Below are 22,622 nucleotides of genomic sequence, written 5' to 3' on the forward strand. Positions count from 1 at the left end.
AGCTCACTACCACTGGCATGTGCAATAGTCTGCGGAAAGTTTTCTGGTGACAGTCACAGACAAAGAAAGAGTCTTTCAAGGCACAAAGGGAGGTAACCCAATCTGCCTTCACAGGTGAGAGGAGCTCAGTGTTTAAGTGCAGCGTGGACTTTCAACTCCCTTTGGAATTATTTTGTTGAAATCTGACACAAATTCAACACTTTCCTTTCCATGCTGAGCTTTCTCTTTAATCTGGGAGTATGAGAGTATGGCATAACATTCTACAGTGCCCAATAACATTTTATTTATGCTTTTGAGCCTTTTCAGGTGGCAAAAAATACAGCATATGCTACATGACGTGGGGAGAGAGGGATATTGCATCTAAGGACATTAAGGTCAAACCATGCTCTTACTGAGATGGCTGCAAAATATCCACACACAGCTAAGGCATTTTAAATATTGCTTATCTGGAAAGCCCACATACAAGCTAAATTTGATGCAGTGGTTTAGAGCAAAACCTGGAAGAGCTTGATCCACTGATTCCAAGGATATCCCATTATTTGAAGTGTTTTGCTTAGGCTACTAAACTATTAAGTCCAGTAATAGATGCAGACGTTACTTTTTTGTCATACAACTAATAATCTAGAGGAAGGGTTAAAAATACTAGGCTGGAGAGCAAGTGACATTTGGAAAAGAAAACAAAATATGTCAAAAAGGCAATATTTTCTATCTTTTCTTCCCACCAAAATCTATCTGTCTGCTACTGGTTTCAGAAGCTAAAGAGAGGGATAAAAGAAGAAGCATTTAAACAATAAAGAACTGTCTTTTCACCTTTTGACTGTATTTTACTCTACAGGGAATAAATTTGGGTTGCGTTTGTGACAGGCTTTTTCACAATGGATTTCATTGCTTGTTTTAAATGAACATAGGAATGTAACTTAGTGTGAGACTGAGCTAATATTGTACCAGCAGTATTGTGAGAAATGACTGTGCAATGTGCTATTTTTTTTTAAACAGAACATGCATTTGCAGTAATTCACTGTGAGCCAGATACTGCTAGCCTTCCCCTGCCCCTAGCAGCTCAGTGAGCTGGCTGAGTAAATACCTCTGAAAGCACTTCCACACCAGTGCAAGTCAGATTTTAACTTCAGTAATTAACTATCATCTTCCTAAAGGCTTGAAGCATTCACAGTGAGTGCACGGCAACCCACATCAGGAACATTAACTGGATAAACTAAAAGAAAACAAGAGAAGATGCAAGCTGAATGATATTTTGCCCCCAAGGAGAGAAGCGGTTTCTGAAGTTTAGGGTCATATCCTTCGCAACCCTCTCTCTCCCCGCAGGCATGAATGCAGGATGCACGCTGGCACTTAACAGCTGGTGCTCCTGATTAGCAGATCTCAAGGGGTTAAAATGTTTGCCCTTGGACAGTCGTGTAAGTGGAGTATCCAGCATGTCATAAAAACATGGGTAAATTCCCCCTTTTTCCTGCAATAAATAACGACCCAGCCTAATTCTGCTGCAATAGGCTCCAGGAGGTGACCAGCAGCTCACAATATTGAAAATCACCGTGAATTACCTAATGTTAGCTTTATGTCCATAATAATGAAGGCCTCCCTCTCTTCTCATTCTCCCAGCCATGGCAGGGGACCTATTTTGCTAAACACAAGACACACGAGAAACACTCCATGGAGGATGATCTCTTCCACATTGTAGCAGTACTGCTGTCACTGTGATGGCACAGGAATATGACAATGTTTGTCAAGAGGGGTAACTTCTGTAAATGTATCAGCTGGGAAGAAAAAATGAAGGCATATCATTAAAAAGTTTTTTTCAGGTTCAGCAAACTACAGAGTTTGTGCATCTGAAAATGTGCTGGGTTGGTTTTTTTTCAGTTATATGAACAATCAGCATTTGTTATATAAATGCATGAGAAGTTTTAGCTTAATTAAGGTAATCTTTGAGATTTTTATGTAATGGGCTTGAACATACACTGAAAGCAAAGTCAAAAGTTCTATTTTATTCAGTACTAATGAAAAGTGCAGTGTAGATTCTGTGAGACTGATAGAATTTTATATTAAAGCTCTGTCTTAAAAGGAATATTTTAGATTCTAGATGCTCTGAATTTTCTGTGTATTTATAAAAATAAAATGATGCTTAAATACTTCATCAAAGCAGTTATTTGTGGGGGGTTTCTTTTTAACTCAAACCGAAGAGTTTTCTTTGTGAATGTTTCACAAATACATTTCGCTCATAAATATTAAATTAAAAAGGAGTTTTCTAGTTGGGAGCAACTTTGAGATCTACTGGCATATATCCTCAAAAAGACATGATTATAACTCTGCAGAATGGCGATAAATTTGTTACATCCTAAAGGATGGCTTAGTCATTAGGGGGCTATGTTTAGATAGATTTCAGTTCTCTTCCAGACTGAGACTTTGACTTCCTGCACCACTTTGGCTAAATCATTAAATTCACCCTATGTTTCACACCATCATTTATAAAATGAACCATTTTTTTTCCTACCTAATGAGTTGTTATGAAAGCAAGTCCACTAATGATTATAGGGTACTTGGACGCTAGAGAGGTGAAGACCTACATAGATCCTCTTATTTTTCTTCCAATGCCCTTTGCACCTTTCTCAGCCCTCTTTCTGTTCTCCTTGATCATAAAGTGATCGCAATACTGAATATATGAGGTAGGAGTCATACTGAGCAGTTGTTAAGGGGGGGTCCTTAGCACCTTCACCATTTCTCCTTAAGGAAATGATGATGATCTGTGTGGGAATAAGCATTTATCCCAACAGAAAAAAATGGAGTACTAGGGGAATACAGAAATTACCTGTCAAATGCCTTTCTTTTTGTAGCAGAATGTATTCAGCTTCATTCTAGTCAGATATTACCTGCCTAATGCATCTTTTTTTATTTATTATATTGTATAGATTTTGAATTAGGCCTTGAAGGGCAAAGAGACTTCTTAGCTCAGATTAAAAACTGGCTTGCTAAAATCTTGAAGGAAGAGTCCCTAATACAGTTCTTTATGCTGCTGTTGCTTGAAGCTGAAAAAGATCCAATTAATATTTGCAGGATGCTGCTGATCAGCAGCCTTTAGCCTGGGATCATGCATGGCTCAGTATTCCCAGGCAGCCAGGAGTGCAATGGAAGATTCATTTGCAATATTGTGAAACAGCAAAAATACACCTGAGAAAGAAAATAAGGGGAAACAACACAGTGCCAGTGAGGACACCGAGCTGTCTCATCACAGTGTGTCTGTGTTTAGGAAGAATACAAGTGTTTGTCATGTTTGGGTGATGGCTGCATGACTCATGTCTAAAACTGATGCGTCATGGTCAAAGCAAACACGTGTGCAGCGGCTTTTCACTGCCTTTCTTCCCTCCTCATGTGAAGACTGACAAAGAGGCTTTCTTGGGTTTACTACTGGATTTTCTGGCCCTTTTCTGCATTCAGCTTTGCCACAGCAAGGGAATAGACAGTGAACTATGGAGATCAAAGGACAGACAGTAAATAGATCCAGGTCTGTCAGGAGCCTAATACACAAACATACCCATCTATACTTCTGTCTGTCATAGTGTATAGAGACAGAAGCGGGCTCTCTGGGGAGTTAGGAGGGTAAATCAGCACTCATGGACTATTACACTGTCACAGCCATGCTGTTTCCAATGTCTAATGTAGCTGGACATAGCACAGATATGCTGTAGATTTGCACATCTCCTAAAGCCCTACACGCCTCCAGCTTCCCACTGACAGCTTCTAAAGGAAGGCTTGTGTAGCTGCCCCAGCGAGCGCTTGCCCCATTGAGTACTTAATGTCGCAGCAAAACATTTAATCACACCATATGAGGGGCAAACTCAATCTGATTAAAGAGAAAAGGGTCATAACTAGGGGGAGTGTAACACCACTTCTTCACTGACCATTAGTTTTAATGGCAAAATGGTAATATTTACTAACTAGCTTAGTCTCAAAGGCCCAACCTCATCTCATCTACTCCAGCCATCCTTGAAGTTCGAATTGGAGTTAGTCATCTCCTCTCCCAACAGCTAAGAGAGAGAGGGTAAGCTCTGATGGGCAATTCATTTGCCTGAGAATTATCCTCCAGAGATGTGTATCGTTCTCCTTGATGACTGAGGAGACCCAGACAACTAGGTTAGGTGAGATGCTTAACACTAGATGTTTTATATGTCTAAAGTTAGCTGGAATGAACCTGGGCTGAAAAGAGCTGAGTTTCTGCTCTTCATTTCTGGGCTCACAAATGCTAGAATCTGCTAAATCTTACAGTGTTTGAGATCTGTGTTTTGTGTCTGTAGCCTTCCCTATTTCCCTCACCTCCACATTTGGTGATTTTGAGGAAAATCACAAAAGAAAGGCAACATGGAATCACAGTGAAAAGATAAACCAGCAGTATAGTGTAGTGATGGCCATGGAAGTGAAAAATGTGTCGTATGAGTAACTGCTGTTTGTAAAGAAACAAGAGTATTTTCTTCCTTCAACTTGCATTGTCTAAGTGTCCACTAAATTACAAACACTTGTTAAGTATCAGAGATAAAAAAGGGAGCTGACCATCAGGTAGAAACTACAAAAATAAAAGAAATTTCCATTTGTAGTTATCCAGATTGCTGCTGCTGGACGTCTGCTCTTGGGCAGGAGGATCTTTTGATGCTTTTCATGGAAAGAGAAAAGCTTTTAAAGAAAACAAAAAAGATTAATGTATTCAGGTTGGCATTTTCATTATAAGCTTATTCAGTCTTTGAGATGAACAAAATCTGTGTGCATGTGTGTGTAGTTAGGGATGGATCCAGCCTACACCTGAGTCAGTGAACTGTCTGTAATTTCAGACAAAATACGTAAGTGCTTCTGTGCACCTAACAACAACCCAAATTAAAATTTCATTACCTTTATTAAAAAGAAAACCAAACAAAACCAACTTCAACAGAAGTACCCAGTGGGGAAAGCAAGCATGTAAGTGGAGAAGGGAGTGCTTCAAGCAATAAAAGTGAAATAATTAAAATTATTGTGACAGTCATGCACACACAGAGTATACATTACATATATGCATTACATAATGTGTTCTTGTTTACACATTTTATATTAATACTTGAAGACTGCATGTAATAAATGTACAAATGTGATATGGCTTTTTCAGTACACAATCCAAAGGAGGGTGACACTGAAGATGAAAGACCTAGGCACAGTCTAATATTTTAAAAAATGATACAGGAAAATAATGCTTCTAAGTTTTACACTGATTTTAACAGCCTTGCAGGAATAGAAATTCACTGCCGACATGTCAGTTTTTAAGTTAATATCCTTGGTCAATGCAGAAAAAACTATGCAGAAACCACTCACTGTAACTGAATGCAAATGGATGCTAATTTGAGGACCAATCCTTCCTCACTTCCACTGCGTGTGAGTATTGTCACATCACATTCTATACACTATAGGAAATGTTTCTCTTTTACAATTAGATTCCTCCACCCTCCCCAGAAGTTAAAAGTAAAATGAATATGCCTAAATTACTACAGAAGAATTGCTAAAGAAATGGAAGTTAATGAGTTCTATTCCATATGGGGTAAAATATCCCATAATCACCTATTGTCACTCTAGAAAATACCAGTGCATACATCTAAATTCAACTTACACACGCATGTGCAGACACACACACACACATACAAAGCACATACAGAGCAAGTATTATGCATGTGCTGTTACTTCCTACTAATAGGTGTTCCTCAGGATCAGCTCCCATAGAGTTTTACACAATTTGCTTCTTTTATTATCTTTTTCAGAAACTCTTGGTAAAATACCTGAAAGGCAGTTATCTCCATGCGATGAATCAACACGAACAAACTTAGGATGTGCAAAGTTAAGATGTGCAAAAATGACATTTATGAAAACACACCTCAGTTGGCCTTAAAAAAAATCTTGAAGTCCCCTTTGGAAAATACGCATTATCTTTCCAGGAGACACAGAAGCAGCTTGCCTACATGAATCTATTAAATTGTAAGAACTACATTTTACATTACTTTCATTTTACATTGCATGTAGGTGGTAAAGCTCTCACAAGACAGTACATGGAGTGACCTGAATAAAAGAAGCAACTGTTATGGATTCATTCTTTAACAGAGTTTATCCTTAAAAGTGACTAAACTGGCCCAGCTATAGAAACTGTGGAATAACTACACTTCAGCTACCAAATTGTACCCTTTACAGCCAAAAAGACTACCACTGGTCAATTGAACACTTTGCTGCATGAGATTAGCTACTGAAAAAGAAATGGTTTTACTCTCTGTATATAAACTTCCTTTTGCAAACATGTGCCTAGCTGCTTTCAAACTGGTAGCATAGTACTTCTGTGACCCAGCTTTTTCACTTTTCCATATCCTAACCTACCCATTGTGTGAAAAAATGCCGCCCGAATTCCTTATCTGCTTGTCTCCTCCTTAGTTTCAGTCAATGACCTCTTGTTTTCAAATTAGTCACTATCTCAAGCTGCTTATTGACATCAATACATTTCTTTCAGGGTCTTCTAGCACTCTGTGGGGACCCCCCTCGTGCCCCCTCTCCCAAGGAACAGCCCATGTCTGATCAGTCTTTCTTCACAATTCATTTCCCCAAACCCTGGATAATTAGGATTGCTTTCTACCATACTTCCCTACTCCCAATTTGCTTCCAATAAAATCCTCAGAATAGCAAACAACTCAAGAAATATGGCTCTTTTATGGTAATACCTGGCCACTAAATTATATAAAAAAGAAAAAAAAGATAAAGAAATTTTATCAATAACATGTTTGCTTTTTGCTTGAAATCTTTACATGCCATAAAGGAAACCATCTAAAAATGCAGACCATACAGCATACAGTGGGAAACATCAACCAAGAACAACTTCCCCAAGGTCATTAATCCATTTCAGAACAGAAGCTTGTAGAACATGCTACATTTTTATGTTCTTCTTATGAACTATTAATTGATGACTCCATACTGGCAATAACATGTGAAAAGCTTTAAAGTATCATATGTGCTTTTCAAAGGAAATAAACACTGTTTTAAACAGCTTTTTCTGAATAGTGAGAGTTCTCTGCTCATCTCAGGCTGGACCATGAAAAACTATCCTATACATTCCCTATACACTTCTGCATGTAGCTGGGGGCCCAGCTCTCATTGTGATTAATTATCTGCTGGGAAAGGCTGCAAGAACGAGCACTATTTGCCTAATTGTGTTTCCAGGGTAACTCATTACATAAAAGTTACAATACATAAATGCAGCTCATTTGAAAAACTGGCCTTATAACATACAATATGTTTACATGGGCACGAGGAACTTCCTTTGGAAATTGAAATAGCAGCATTTCAGATTTACATGGTTGGCATTACTGCTGTTGAGAACTGAGGCAGTCTTGTGGCTAGCACAGCAGTAAACAAAGAAAACCTCAATATTTTGGCTCTACATTTTTTTTTTGTGTTCCTAGAGATAATAATATGTCTCACTCAAATCTCAAAGACCAGCCGTGTGATTAATTCAAACTTAGACCCTGAAAACAGCTATACTTTTTAGTTCTGAATTTTTCTGCTGTAAATTTTTCTCCAGAATACCATCTGTTCCTAATCCCACTTTTTGACCCTCTTACCATTAACTACCTCTAAAAAAAAAGAAAAAAGAAATCTCCCATTTACATTATACATTCTCTCAACCTCTGTATGAAATGTAGTATGTTAAATTTTATTTTCATTGGAGAAGCTGGATCCTAGGCTGAGGAAATATTCCCTCATTCACCAAAAAGCATGTCAGAAATCGTCACCTCTAGACTTGTATCAGCACAAATGAACAGTAGAATTTTCTCAGACTTTGCATAAGGACTCAAAAATAAGCAGATTGAATCCATTTTAACACGAATATGGGCAAGCATTTCCTTTCATAAAATCCTTTCAGAGAGGAGCTAACCCCACAACTTCATTATGATTGTTAAATCCACACAGCAGATAAGCAAAACCTCAGCAAGGGTTCAGATTAGCCCAAATCATTTGATCACGATGAGTCAGAAGGCGAATTAAGGAATCTTTTGTTTTGCCTTAAAATGTCACGGTATAAACTGCATCTGCTCAGGAGCTGACTCACAAGACCCTCAGACAATAGGGTAGCAGGGGCAAGGAAAGGACTTGGGGAGATAACCTCCGCAGCCAGCCCAGGTCAGAGTGTGTGTGCTCATCAATTATAATCCAAGCTTTTGAATGCAAGAGAATAAACCATTGGTTTGGCTTTGCTAAATCGAATCTTTTTTGCTGGGTTTTAGAATTTGGAAATCAATACTTTAAAAGGATTTTAAAATTCATATTCGCCTTCCCTTTGACTCATCTTGTTTCAGCTAGTTCAAACACAAGAAAATGAATGGTCAGCAAACCCTAAGCAGCTGCTGGCTGGATTAATATCTAAAAATCAAACTATTATCTACACTATCCAAGCCTCTCAGTTCAGAAAAATGAAAGTGGGAAGACTCATAATCTCATTTTTTTCTTTTTTTTTTCTTTTCTTTTTTTTTTTTTTGTTTTCTTTCCGGGGTGTCCTGTCACAATATTGAGCAGCTGGCATTCACAGGGTGCAGTCCTGTGGGTCTCCAGGCAGAGCGAGTACAGACAAGGACAGGGAGCTGAAACTTGTTTTTTTGGGGGTGTGTGTGTGACAAGAACACTCAATAAAAATGTCTTGCAATATATCACACTTTTAGTCACTACAAGAAGCCTGCGGGAAAGACATGAAATGAGAAAATTCTCAACTTTTCTCTAGATTGCACAAAAAGAAAAAAAACTGATCAGCTCAGCATTATTGTGAGTTTAGGGTGAGGAAAGAATATCAAGGAAATGAAATCTAAATCATCTTATCTTCCCTAGTAACAAAGGATAAAACTTGTAAATACATCAAGAATGTTGAGATTCTCAGCAGAAGTCAGCCTCAGAAAAACAGTCCCTATCAAAAATCCAGCAAGCATTGTTATCTACAAAAACAATCCATTATAATTTTCTGTATCTATTTAAATAATGAAAATGCACGTGGGCTGAACTAAATCACTTCTCAGCTTCTAACTCAAAACTAAATCTTGTCCTAAGCTGGCTGTCATGGAAATGAGAGGTGATTTGGTGACTGTCTTAAAACTGTAACACCCATGTACAAATAGTTATCATAGTCAAATAGGTATCATAGTTAAAACATGTTAAATAGTATTTAAATATGTTACTGTAAGGCCAGATTTAACACTGTTTAGTTTTCCGTATTGCTTTGATGGGTATAGGATCAGGGCCTCTACATATCACAGAATCATAGAACACCAGGTTGGAATGGGACCTCAAGGATCAACTGGTCCAAACCTTCTAGGCAACAGCACAGGAAGCTAGGAAGAAAAAAAATTACAGTAATAAACTACACGATAAATAGCTACATTAATTGTTGGAACAACAAAACAAAAGGATATACTTTGCATTGAAAACTTGCTGCTGACATGACACAGGAATTATAGCACTGGATAGACACTGCTGCTCTCTGACTATTCCAGTATCTCAGATTATTTAATGTGGCTGTTTGGAGTAAGTGCACAGATGCAGTAATTTCATGTACCGCGAGGACACTGAAATTCATTAAGAACCACCCCCAAGAGCAAATCCATCCCAGTGCCCCTGTGAGCTCTTGCACATTTTTCTACCAGCTCAATTCACCCCCCAAGTACACCACAGGAGCATTTCTGCCCTTGGTACCAACTTTTACTGTCCTGCAAGTGCCCTGAGCCAAGATGCTTTGCTTCTTTAAATTTTCGTTCCTTAAAATTCCCTTCATCAAAGGGGTTGGGACTGTCAAACTGATGTGGAAGATGTCAAGCACAAAATCCTCCCCAGCTTGATTTCTTTTCCCCTGCTTTAGGCTTTAGAAACAGGTCCCTTGTTGGTGGTTTTCAGCATCTAAAATAATGTGAGGGTTGGCAACAGCAGGATAGTAGAAGATATGAATTTATAACGTGTTTAATAGACTAAGTGTTACCACTAATTTAATGAACAGTGGAAGAAATTGTAAATGACAAAGGCATTTACAGTTAACTGTCTAAGAGAATGCAGGGAAGTAAATCGTTACATGAAAAAGGAGCTCCTTTGCCCAACCTACCCTATTAAAGACCCCACTAAAGAGCCAAGGCATTTATTGATTGCTTTCTACTTTCCCACTGCTGAAACTAAGTACTCCTCTATTTACTTTGATTTAAAAATGCATTATTGTCTACTTTCTAATAAACCAGACCGTGGAACAAGAAACTCAAATTATTCTAAGTTTATTCTTAAAAGTCCGTGGTGGTTTTTTTTTTAGCTGTGGGTTTTTTTTTTTTTTGAAAGACTGAAGGCCTTAATCCTTAAAGGCCTTTTTGAAAGAAGGGTTCCTCGATGCTGGCCCTGCAGCTGGGCCCAGATTGAAAGTGCACTTACATTTTTATGTTCAGCGCTGAAGGACTCTGAAGTTAGCCCTCGCACTGCACATAAAAGCTTTGGAAAGGGCATTCTTTGCCACTCGTGCAATTCATTCTCTAAGAAAAGGAAATGGAAAGAAAGATTTCATGTCCAGGGCTTCAGGCCTTTGATCATTTGATGAACATTGGATCCTCAACCTGGGCCTCCAGCTTCTCAGGCCAGACAAAGAGGGCCCCGGCCGCACAGGCTGGGCCGGGGCGCCCGCCCGAACAAAACCTTTGGCGGCCGCACAGTGTGACAGCCTGGGAAAGGCCCACCTCAGCAGGGCTGAGATGCCCGCTCTGCCCTTTGATCTTTCATTTAAACTCCAGCCAAAGCACCAGGTCAGGGGATTTCGCGTTGCACACCCCCACGGGCAGAGGGGAGCAGGTCAAGAACAAAATGGGGGTGACCGATCTCCAAAAAGCCCTGTGACGCCTTTCTCTGGCCAGTTTCACATGACTTGTCTGGCATTGTGAAGCTCTAAGCCCACACTTAAAATGGAATTTGACATTACATGGTACAATGGAGTCAATAAATGGCATTCTTCAGTGCTTTTACAACAAAGTCAACCCTCCCTTAAGTGGCTGAAAGCCCCGAGCTAGAAAATACTTCTCATTTACTTCCTTATGCCAATAAATTGCATATACTTTAAATCTAGTTTTCATTATGGCTTCTTACTGCTGATGGCCAAAGTGAGTGAACAAACACTTAACAAAGGTCTACAGTAATTTTATGATGTACCATTGCTTCTATTTTTAAAGTCCAGGTTGTCATGTGGCAAGTAACAAGCATTGGAAATATCTCCATATCCCTTCACAGAGCAAAAACCTATTTTCCAATGAGCATGAAAAACTAATCTCATCCCACTGAAAAATTTATTTTCAGTACAGCGCAAAGGAGAAGGCAAACATACAACTTCTTTTAGCATCAGTGGCAATTTCCACATGATGCTTGCGGGCAGAAAATTCAGTCCATGTTTGATGAGACACGTTAACAGAATCTGGAGAGAAAAAAGAAAAAAGCTAAAATCTTCTTTCTAAAGGGACCGGATGCCACCATGTCCCAGAGGACTGGAATATTCAGGATGCAACAGCAGATGACTGCAAATCATGGAGAGTATTTTTAAACTACACATAAAAATATGTCTATGTTAGAAGAACTTCAACAAAAACTGTAAAGTGATTAGAATTCAACGAACTAAATATTGTTTCTCTCTATAAATTAGTATGTTTCTACAACTAATCCTTTTTCATTAAATACACGTGTGCATAATGCCAGATGTAGCTTAAGAACTCAGGTTAAGAGTCAATAAAGGCAAATTTCTTTTTGTTTATTTGGTCAGGTTTACATGCCCACTCTCACCCTCCTTCCTTCTGAAGACAGTATCAGCGTTAAAAATTCGTTTAGTTCTAACAAAGATTATTTCAGGGTATTTCAAGTGCTTCCCACCATGAACAATTTACCAATCAAGAAAAAATAAAGGAATGGTCCCACTCTCTAGAGAATCTATAGATTGTTCATTTTAAACAAACAAAAGTTTATGTTTAGTTGACAGATTATTTCCCACGTCATAAAATTATGTATCACAGATGAGACTTCTAAGAAACAGAAAAGTTAAATACATTGTTCAATATCAGATAGTGCCAGAACTGGGAATGGAGACTTATTTTCAGTCCTCTGTTCTGTTCACTACAGTCTTTTTCCTTCTAAGAAACAAATCTGTGCCAGACATGAGGCCCTGTCTGGCATCACCACCTCTACACACTTTGGTGGCAATGGGCAGCTCCAGAAAGGAAAATAATCACATCTTACCATCATGGTGGGGTGACAAGGGGACCAGGCAACAGCCATGACACAGCCCGGGACCCAGGTCCTGTAACCACTAAATTATGATTTTGCAGCCCCAAGGCATCTCTTCTGAAAGCTGAAGTAACTATTTTAAATGATAAATTTAAAAATTCAAATACTTCTCAACAGCACAAACACACCTCTCATTCAAAAAGCATTTGTGTTAGGTATGAAAATAAACTACAGAACATTCAGGAAAGAGTACCATTTGCCTCTAATTTATTCTCAGATTTTCTGTGAATATTGCTCCCCCACTGTTGTCATGGCAACACAAGCACATCTTTCAGTACCGAGGAAGTAACAAGCCTTTCGATTCTCACCTTTGGCCATTTTATTGAGAACCATGTCAATTAGAATGTAGGTTCCACTTCTTCCCGCACCATCGCTGCCAACAGAAAAGGAAAAAGAAAAAATAAAACCTATCAATGTGCATCTAGACTCAACATGAAGGTACCTGCCCTTACTGTTATAGTGTACACATGGTGGGAGAGGAGAGAATGAGGGGTTAAAGGAGGGTACTGAGAGGAGAGAAAGCTTAAGAGAGAAAGAATAAACACAAGCTGGTCGTGGAAGATTAACTACTACCCTGCATGGATAACAGGGCTTTGTTTTGATTTTTTAAGCCAAGTTTTGTTTATGCAAGAAAAAACATTTTAAACAACAGTGGAAAACCCTAAACCAGGATACCATTTCTGTCCAAAAAGTGGACATACAGTGATCTTACTGTCACTCATGTATGAGATCAAGAACTCAGAGTAACTTTGACTAGAACATTATCCAGAACAGTCAAAAATGCCACAGATTGCATTTGAACACAGTGGTCAGAAGGAATGCAGAGACCTGTTCAAGAATATTTGACTTCTGAGGACTACACTTTCTTCACTATATGAGTGGTTTGTTTTTTCTCTGTACCTTTTCCTTTATTTCTTCCCTAGTAGCAATGACCAGAAAAAATATTATCTTGTAAGTCCTAAGAAATAGCTTTAACTTTTGTTTATCAGTAACCGTTCCTCAGAGATGTGAGACCAAGCCTCGGGAGAAGAAAAGCTCCTTAATCTGAATGCAGCTTGTGTCCCTTTCAGAGAGCAATGTGTAATTGCCAGCATGATGCTCTTTTAGAGCTGCTGTTAGCAAACATAATTAAGACTTTAAGTAAAAGCTTTTTTTCTTTCCCTCCCCAAAATTTTTACAAAGGTGCATGTGTGACCCATTAGACTGGTATGTAGTTTTATTAATTAAACCATTATTTTTATTGATAGCTCAATTTGGGTACAAGAATTAACAGAAGGAAAAATAATAGAACAGCACGAAGCGCGTTATTGCATTCTGTTTACAGGCAGACTATGAAACAATTTCTGTAGACAGAGATTTTTTTCTTTCAGTCACTAGATCGCTGTTTAGAGAAAAGGAGCTAGTGGTGATAAGTTTTTTTTTTCTCTGTCTATGGAGGGAACAAAGACACAATCTTATTAGTTAAGCTGAATAATGAGAGACAAGACAGCAATCAGGCTCAATAAAAACAAAAACTGCTGAGCTCATGGTAGATATTTGCATCCATCACAGTAAGGAAAGAGCAAGAAACTTGAAGGCTCTTCATTGTGCATCAAATCGTTTTTTTCTCAGGTTTCCTGAAGGCAATGCAGACAAGCCCCCCCTTGGAGCATTCAGCTCCTTGCATCCTCACTTGGCTGAGCCACACGTGAGAAACATGTCCCTTCCCTCCTCCCTCCCATCCAAAGTGAAGTGCCGCATGGCAAACATCCTGCCTCTTAGCAGGGCTGTTTTGCTGTCTTCATTATCTACAAGGATATTTTTGATAAATAAGAGCAACATTTTCCTTATAAGTCAGAACCTTCAATGGCAAAACCCAACATTACTGTTATTATGGCAAACTTTTCCACTGAACTGCCTGACTGCTTTTGTGTGCATCTATCACATTGTCAGGCCTAAAAATACTCTTAAAGGATTACTCAATCTCTGGACAGGTTTCTACTCCCTGAGATTGCTCTCTTCTTACCATAATCTCTAAAAACAAGCAAAGAAGAAATAAAACATAATTGAGTGCAACTAAAATAAAGCAGACTAAATTGGGAGGGCATGCAAAGAACATCTATAATTTTGAAGGAGATGTATGAAATTGAAGTGCTACTTATACCAGAAAGTGTGGCCAGACATTGTTAAGTCATGGCTCAACATCTACAAAATCAGTTGAAAGGATAATTTTATTATGAAAACAGATCCTAAGTATTAAATAGCATTAAAACTCAGTTGAATTATACTTAACACTTTTAGTCTACCTCACTGTTTAGTGATTCAAGTAAAGCTTTAATTTGCCCACTTTGTTCATATCTATGTTAAATTCTTACACATACAGATCTCTCTAAAGCTATTTTAAAAATTGTACTTGCCTGCAATGAACAACTACTGGACAAGAGCGACCCCTGTAGCACTTGTTTACTTTTCTGAAATAAAACAGACACAAAAAATTAATTAAGCATATTAGATACTGTTTCTTTAGCCAACTGTCAAAAATAAGCAGTAAGAAAACACAAATATTGCTGTCTTTAAAGAAATACTCAGGTTGATAGTTTCCTAATAAAACAAGCTGTTTGGTAGGTAATCTTGTTTAAAGCTTGATTCTGCTTTGCTGCCATAGAAATCCCAGAAAACATTCCATTATTACTAGTGTCTGGGCAAAATAAATGAGCTATTTTCTCAAATGGTTCATGTCTTAGCTCCAAAATGAAGATTATCTTGAGATGCTTTAATTTTGAAACAAACTTTGAGTTCGTGAGCTTGCTCAAAGAAATATCAAGGGGCATCAAACTGAATACAAAATTAAAAAGGCTATCCCACTACACTTTGTACAATGTGTGCTGATTTGTAACACCACTTCTTCCCAGAAAGGCAAATGCCAAATCTCCTGAAACGCTTCTTAAAAATTCTAAAATGTAATCTTATCATAGTAAAAATAACTAAACCCATCAGTAAGCTTTGGGTCTACTGCTTTGGTTCAACTGCAAAAGGGTTATATATTTAATATTTACACCTTGTTGTCTTCAACAGTGTCCTGGTTAAACATTCTCAGTGGCAAGAGAATATATGTGAAATCAATCAATAAAAGTATAGCCACAGAACAGGTCAGCTGATATGTAAACTCAATGAAGGAAATAACTAGTGCTGAAGCAAACCAAGATACTCAGTCTAAGAATAGAGCCCACAAAATTGGTTTAAATCTATTTAAATTGCCTCAGAAAAACCAAAATCCCAAGCCCTCTCTTTTGCTCTAGGATATATTTTGCATGTCAAGTACGTTACAGGCCAAAAACCCATAAAATATGCACACATATGTTAACAAGGCAAGATGAATAAAGGCTAAAATGGGAAAGCATTGCTTCAAGAAATCAAAACCTTTCATTCAAATTATTTGATGAGATGTTTGAGTTTACTGGAGCTAGAAGATGTCCTATAAAATCATTTCATAGGGCAGCCTCCAAGGGGTGCCCAGACCCTCTAATAGGCCTCAGCTCAGTATAAGTGCTACACAGGATCCTGATCACTAAACTGAAGGGAGCTGCTGAAATTTGACAACAGTGGTGTGATGTTATTATGAATTTTAAAGCATAACTAACCTACTGAATCATTTAGTTCTTGGCTGTTCATCTATTCACTAACATCTGTGCTGTGAAAACATGCACATATCTTTAAACACTGCTTACAGTATAGCCTGAAGATGCCTAAACTTCTGACAGGGTGTTGGGATACCTGGAACTCAACCCAAACAGGCTATGGACGTATTGGTGATATCCTATGAAACCATGTTTTCACATTCTTCTTTTTGTTACTTATGATTCTAACCAAACTTGACAACAATATTAAGTTCTTGTAGGGATTCCCTTTAAACATTTGAATTCAGGAACTTTTCACCATTCTTACTCTCTTGCTTACCTATGTAAATCATACTTGCAGAGACATTCTGTCTCTATTTATATTCCCTAGATGTAAGTAATTAATGCAGTAGAACAATGTTCTTATTAAATGAGTGGTAAGCCATTGAGAAGAACATGACTTCAGAAGTTAAATGGACCATTTATATGTCCATAAATACATCTATATGCAGGTAGTACGAAGCAAAACTTCAATGACTTGGGCTGCAGCAGAGTTTTCACATGAATGAACCATTCAATTCTTGATGGTCAGATCTTGAGGATCAGCTCCTTCTATATGATATAAAGCCTGGTATTGATTTTTTTTTTTTTGTATTGTATAGTAAATTATATTTGAAATGTCTGTACCAACACCTGATATAGTCAACCTGCATTCCCCAGCTTGCAGCTGGTCACTCTCCCCCCACCCCTATCATGTGCATTAGTAAAGAGCTGTTTTTCCATTTATAGTATTAAATAAAAGCTAATCACAGCAGAGGGGTATTTACCGTTTCTCTTTCTGCTTGTGTGGCTCCTTTGTTCCTAGTGTGGCACCACTAATATGATATCTGCATGTTGTGACTAGCCATCTACCAAAGTCCTAATATAATTTCAATGACAAACTCAATCTAAATCTATCAGACCTCTCAGTAAATCAGACAGCCAGAGACACGTTAGGGAAAAACACCTTATGTTTGTCAGTTTTATTGAAGGCGTTTCAAACATTTTCATTATCACACATTTCAGAAAACACATTAAAACAAAGGATTTCAATCCAGCTGGTTCATAGCTTTGTCTATATATAGCTTATGAAAATATTTAGAAGTGCAGCAACATCTCATTTCATTCTTAGTTCTGGCTAATGAGAGTGAGCTGAAAATTCATCAGTAAGCAAGGTTCTTGAATGTTGAAGAAAATATATATTATATATATATATACAAATACAGGAAGAATTAACTTAGAAAGAATGATTAGTAATACAAACCAACCCTTGGCTCATTGAGTGAAAAAGAAATCATCATGCAAACCATCAGCAAGCAAAGGTCAGAGGTCGTTAGAGGCTCAGAAAAGGGGTTTCCCACATTGTCCCTGCAGCAGAGTCACAGTTTCCAATGATCACTTTTGTGACTATGCAACTGGGCTCATATTACTAGCTGCAACATCACAAAAATGACACTGGCAACCGCTAATTAGCTGGCAAAATAAGAATTTGTCCATTTTTAAAGTGAGCAGTGTTAGTAAATGCCATTGCACACAGCGAGAAGTGATAGCATAATAGATATATATTTTAAGCAAAGCCCTCACATGTGATACTAATTATCTTTTAGCTTAGCAGTCCCTCTTTAAAGTGTAAATGTGCTCCCTCTGGGCTCAAGAAATATTTAATGACACATATCAGTGCATGACTAACAAGCTAGTCCAGAGCAATAATGATTGGTCTATTGTTCAAAATGAAATTAGGACTCCAGAAGCATTTAAAACTGACCAGTGGTTTCCGTAGTAGCCTCACCTCTCAGGGACTGTCTTTTGTACAGATTTGCAAAGTGTATATAGAATAATCTCTTTTTGGCAATTTATTCCTACATTATGAAAGTATGATAGATTATTCAACAAGGTTTAATGTATCTGCTAGATGCAAAATCATCTAAATCACTGTTTGATACATAGTAAGAGAAATGTAAGCTTTCAGTTTTCAAAGAGACTTGCAAAATTTACTTCAATAAAAATTTTAAGGTCCATAATTCCACAGACTCTGGGCAAGGTAATTTTGGGAATCCAATTTTTCTTGGTGATGAATTATAAAAAATAGAGGGTTGGTTATGTATATGCTTAATTTCATATATGTATGTGAATATATAAATATACACACATATCCATATATATATACAAACACACTGAATGCACATAAAAACATAGATAAGATTAAAAGAAATGAGAGCAGCCCCTTCCTAGCACTACTCTACTAAGAGTATGCTAGCACTGTCAGACATTTTTCTGGGGGCTTTATGACTCAGCTGTCGTAATCCAGCAGAGTTTGTACTTTAAATAGAAAGCTTCAGGTGCAAAACATGTATTGTATAAATGAATTCCAAATACATTATTTTAGCAATAGTGCATTAGGTTTTTTGTCATTAAAAGAGAACAAAAAAAAAAAAAAAAAAAAAAAAAAAAAAAAAAAAAAAAAAAAAAAAAAGGAAGATCAGATGACCAAGAAAACTGAGATTCATAGACCAGCTATTGTGCATGCCAAAATTCCTTTTCAGGCGGAATTTTACTATGCATTCAGTACTATGAGTTCATTGTACAAAATCTGCACGTAGCAAATGATTACAGTACCCTACACTGGACTGTGAATACATGTGAAATGAACACTCAGAATTCAATTAAATCTTAACAGGTTCATTCCCATACTGGCTTAAAATACAAAGAATGGCAGCTCCACTACTTTTCTCAGCTAGTTATCATTTTTCTTTTTCAAAGTATTGCACAACACTTCTTCAACACGGCTATTTAACCCTTACACAATGTCACTCTAAGAAGCACTTTCTTGGCGATGTGAACTGTGACTTACTGTAGATCTAATCCTGCAGCTCACGCAGGGACCTCAATCCTTACTGAAACTAGTCAGAGGCGAGGTGCTCTGAACTTCAGATGTCCTGGCTGTACAGGCTCATTTATGCTCTAGTTAGAATTGCTAACAGATTTCCCACTAACTTTGAAAAGAGCAAAGCCGGACGCTGCACTGGCTCTGTGCTGCAGCCTCACACAGCTTAATGGAACCGATTCACAATTCTCACTACAGAAATTCACTACAGGCAACTTCCTCAGTACCACAAGCAAAGGGAAATCAACCTACAAAAATCATATTAAAGTTGAACCCAGAGAAGAAAACCTTGAAAATTCAATTACAATTTCAACTCCATCCTATGGCTGCGCTTCCTTGCTCCACTACCGCTTTTGTGTTGCGACTCTGTAGTGTATCCTTACATCCTCACCTAGCCACAGCTCCAAGTGACTCAGAGCAGCTGCACTCCATTACCTGACCTGCACCGTGTGAGATGTCTCTCTGCTTTGAAAAGCCTTGCAATACGTACAAGAATACTGAGTGGATGAAGGGCGGCATTTAGTCCTAAGTTTTTAAGGGTAAAATTTTGTCAACAGACAACTGTGCAACCAGCTCCTGTTGGCTGTATGCCAGCTTCTCCCCTCGGGTGCAGATGCACAGCTTCGACTGGCATCAGTCAGAGCTCCCAGCACTCATTGAAAGAAACAAGTTTGGACCTTTTGAGCACTGAGCCCCTTATAATCACTTCGGGGGGTTGTAGATAATATTGTAGAGCAGAGAGAAGAACACGCGATCCCACAGGCCGCTGGTGGATTGAGCACCAACTCCCCAAACCTCCTGAAGATTCTTTTCATTAGTCATAAGCGCATCGCTGTGGATTAGCTGGTGCACGCTAACACCTACACGTGATGCACTGGGCACGGTTTGCAATCAAATGAAGATTATTTCGCTCCAGTATTTATCATGCATGGCTTTAATTTTCAAATTAAAATTTAGATAGGCGCAGCAAACATTAGAGAAGGTGGCAAGGACTTTCACAGCTTTTGCCTTTGTATATTTGTATTTTAAAGCCACACTGACTCTCTTTAAAGTTCCAAAGGGTACACTTTGTCAACATTTTCATCTGCTTTTTCAGACTTCCACCTTCCTGCAGCCAAAGGTCTACAGACCTCACTGTTGGATCCTTATGAGCAAATGGTCCCATGGGAATGACGCTATTGCCATATGACTCCATTGTGATTCTTTTTTTCAAGCATGCTCATTCTTCCTAATTTATTTGTGAGAGTCCTGAAATAAGGATCTTAGGGGAGCCACACAAAAAGCCTGGAAGTTGCAGAATGGATAAATACTTGAAAAACAAAGAAATACAGAAGCACTGAAGATTATACAAAGGGAGGAAAGATGTCGATCTCTAAATGGGAAACGAAGATGTCTTAAACCCAGGCAACATCTCTGTGTGAGGAAACACTAAACATCAACCTGCTGAAGATACTTCTGTTAGTTTAGCATTGTGGCATCACAGGCTGAGGAGCCCCCTTTCAACCCAAAAATCTTCGAAGGAGAAATAAAAGCACTAGTCTAGTTCCTCAGATCTGTATCGTTTTAAATGAACTGCCATACTTTGTGCTTTACCTGCGGAAATCCAGAAGTGATCTGGTGGAAGCAGGAACCCTCTGATCGTTCCAGCTGAGGAAGTGGAACTGCGTCACTGTGCGGGTCTCGTTCGTCTGAAGGTTCTTCAGGTAGAAGCTCCTCACGAGGAAATCCTCGCACCAGATGTGCTCAGAGACAAGATTTACCTACACCCACAGGAAGGAACAAATGGAGATCAGCAATTTTGGTTGCAAGTCACGTCTTCAGGATTGCAGGTGTAAGATTTCTGGGATGAAGGAACTGCATGAAAATTTTATTTTTATTAGCAAATTGGCCAGTATGGGGAAAAAAAGAAAAAATTGATTTAGCAATCAGTGTAGCTGTCAGGAAGGGGTTAGCTGCCATTGCTATTGAAAAGATAAGAAAAATTTTGACAACTTTAATGCAAAGTGAAATTTCACTAAATTTAATATTTATAACATTATGTGAATACAAAAGATATTTTGTATTGAAAATGTGTTAGACTGGCAGTTGCTTTCTTTTCATAAATGCCCACAAATGCATCACCCAAGCCACTCTCAGAGGTCTTAAAAATCTGAGTTGAATTCACATGAGAAGTGAAAATTCAGTTTCTTTTGCTATGAAGGAAGATAAGCATTAAAAAATGCAGCTTATTTACAGAGCTCATCTTTTCAGAAAATGACTTTATTCCCATTTTAGTTTAAATAACAGTATTTCTTCACAAGTTCTCCACATTTCTTCATATTTGGCATTGTGGTATTATTTTCTTCCTCTACACAGCTTGACCACTGGAAAAATCTGACAGTCATTGTCAATGTTGAATTGCAACAAAACTCATGATATGATATTTTGGGCTAGAAATGCAAAGCAGAAAATAAAAATATATATTTGTTGTTGTGACTGAGGCAAGAGATAAAAATAGATAGGATTAATTACTACAGCAATATAGAGGTTTTTCTACAAGGATTTACATATGGCTATCCTAAGGCAAAATTATCTAGTACCAAAAATACTATTTTCCTGTAAAATATAAATACAAATACATGCTTTCGATGTCAACCAGTTGCAAAAACATTCGAAATGCAAAAATTATTGTCCCTTTTAATATTGCAATATTTCACTCATTATTTACTGTATTTTATTCAGTGGAAACTACCTTGCTGTTAAAGCTGCGCTCCAATTTTTTTGCGAATGTGAAACTACTCGAAGGCACACCAAGTGTATTTCAGAGTCCTCCGCTCGACCTCCAGGTTAGATTGCCTCCAACACCATTCTGCCCCGCATGGAATCAGCCCCTGCACTTACTGTCACGTTTGCAACCAGATATTTTGTGTAGGTACCTCGTAGATGTGGTAGAGGTTTGACCCTTCGTCTGGCCAATAGTGGTAGCACTGTTTGACTCCGTTTTCCACGAGGGGTGTCAGCATGACAATAACGACACAGCCGTTCTCCCAGACCATCTGCAGACAAAGAAAGACACCGTGGCCACATTGTGACTGCCTAATTACTGCGTGACATGTATAATTACTGCACTCAGACACGCAATCAAAATTTATTCCATTCACAGAAAATTTATTTCATTTTCATTAGACACTTTTACTCTGCAGCTGCTTTCAAATCCCTGAATAAACTGGCACCATATTTTGCAGGCGTCCACGAAATATTAAAGAATTTCCTGTGATTTCAATTCAGGTCATCCACAAAAACTCTCCTTGCTCCTGGTACCGTGTTCAACCGCTTTTCCGTCAAACTTTTAGATCCACTAAAGGAACACTGAATGGTGCTTGCAGAACACCCATCTATTTAAGATTTGATATTTAACACCAAAGCAGCACAGACTTACTAAAGTCACATGTTCTGAAACCCGTTTGTGTTCTCAACCCCACGTCTTTTTTCAGTTTGCCAAGTAGCAAAAGCCATTAAAATGCTGCACTGCTGGAACAATCATAAAAGTTGCATCTGAACAACAGTAATGAAGAAAAGGCAAGAAAAATTCAAAGCAAATCTGCTTTTCCAGGAACATTTTGGGTGGAAAAATCATCCCTCCAAATGCACATTTGTAAAAGATTCGTTGCAAATGTGCATTACTTTCTTTTTCCTTCTTTCTTTCCTTCCATTTTTGCTATGTTTTCTTTCTTCCTTTTTCCTTTCTTCTTTTTAATTTTCTTTTCCTTTTAATTTTCCTTTCTCTT

General features: G+C 38.1%; 1 protein-coding gene across 2 annotated transcripts in view; it reads right to left on the reverse strand.

Annotated features, from left to right (window-relative positions):
• Positions 1-22,622, reverse strand: part of PTPRN2 (protein tyrosine phosphatase, receptor type N2) — a 583,516-nt gene that overhangs the window by 12,830 nt on the left and 548,064 nt on the right. For both annotated transcript variants that reach the window (XM_017728914.1, XM_017728913.1), the window contains 4 exons: positions 21,771-21,890; positions 20,449-20,615; positions 14,733-14,786; positions 12,645-12,709 (listed from right to left, as the gene is read on the reverse strand). In XM_017728914.1, coding sequence (XP_017584403.1) covers positions 12,645-12,709; positions 14,733-14,786; positions 20,449-20,615; positions 21,771-21,890 — 406 coding nt within the window. The remainder of the gene's footprint in view (positions 1-12,644; positions 12,710-14,732; positions 14,787-20,448; positions 20,616-21,770; positions 21,891-22,622) is intronic.

Source organism: Corvus brachyrhynchos, unplaced genomic scaffold (assembly GCF_000691975.1).
Source record: "Corvus brachyrhynchos isolate BGI_N302 unplaced genomic scaffold, ASM69197v1 scaffold52, whole genome shotgun sequence".
Lineage (NCBI taxonomy): Eukaryota > Metazoa > Chordata > Aves > Passeriformes > Corvidae > Corvus > Corvus brachyrhynchos.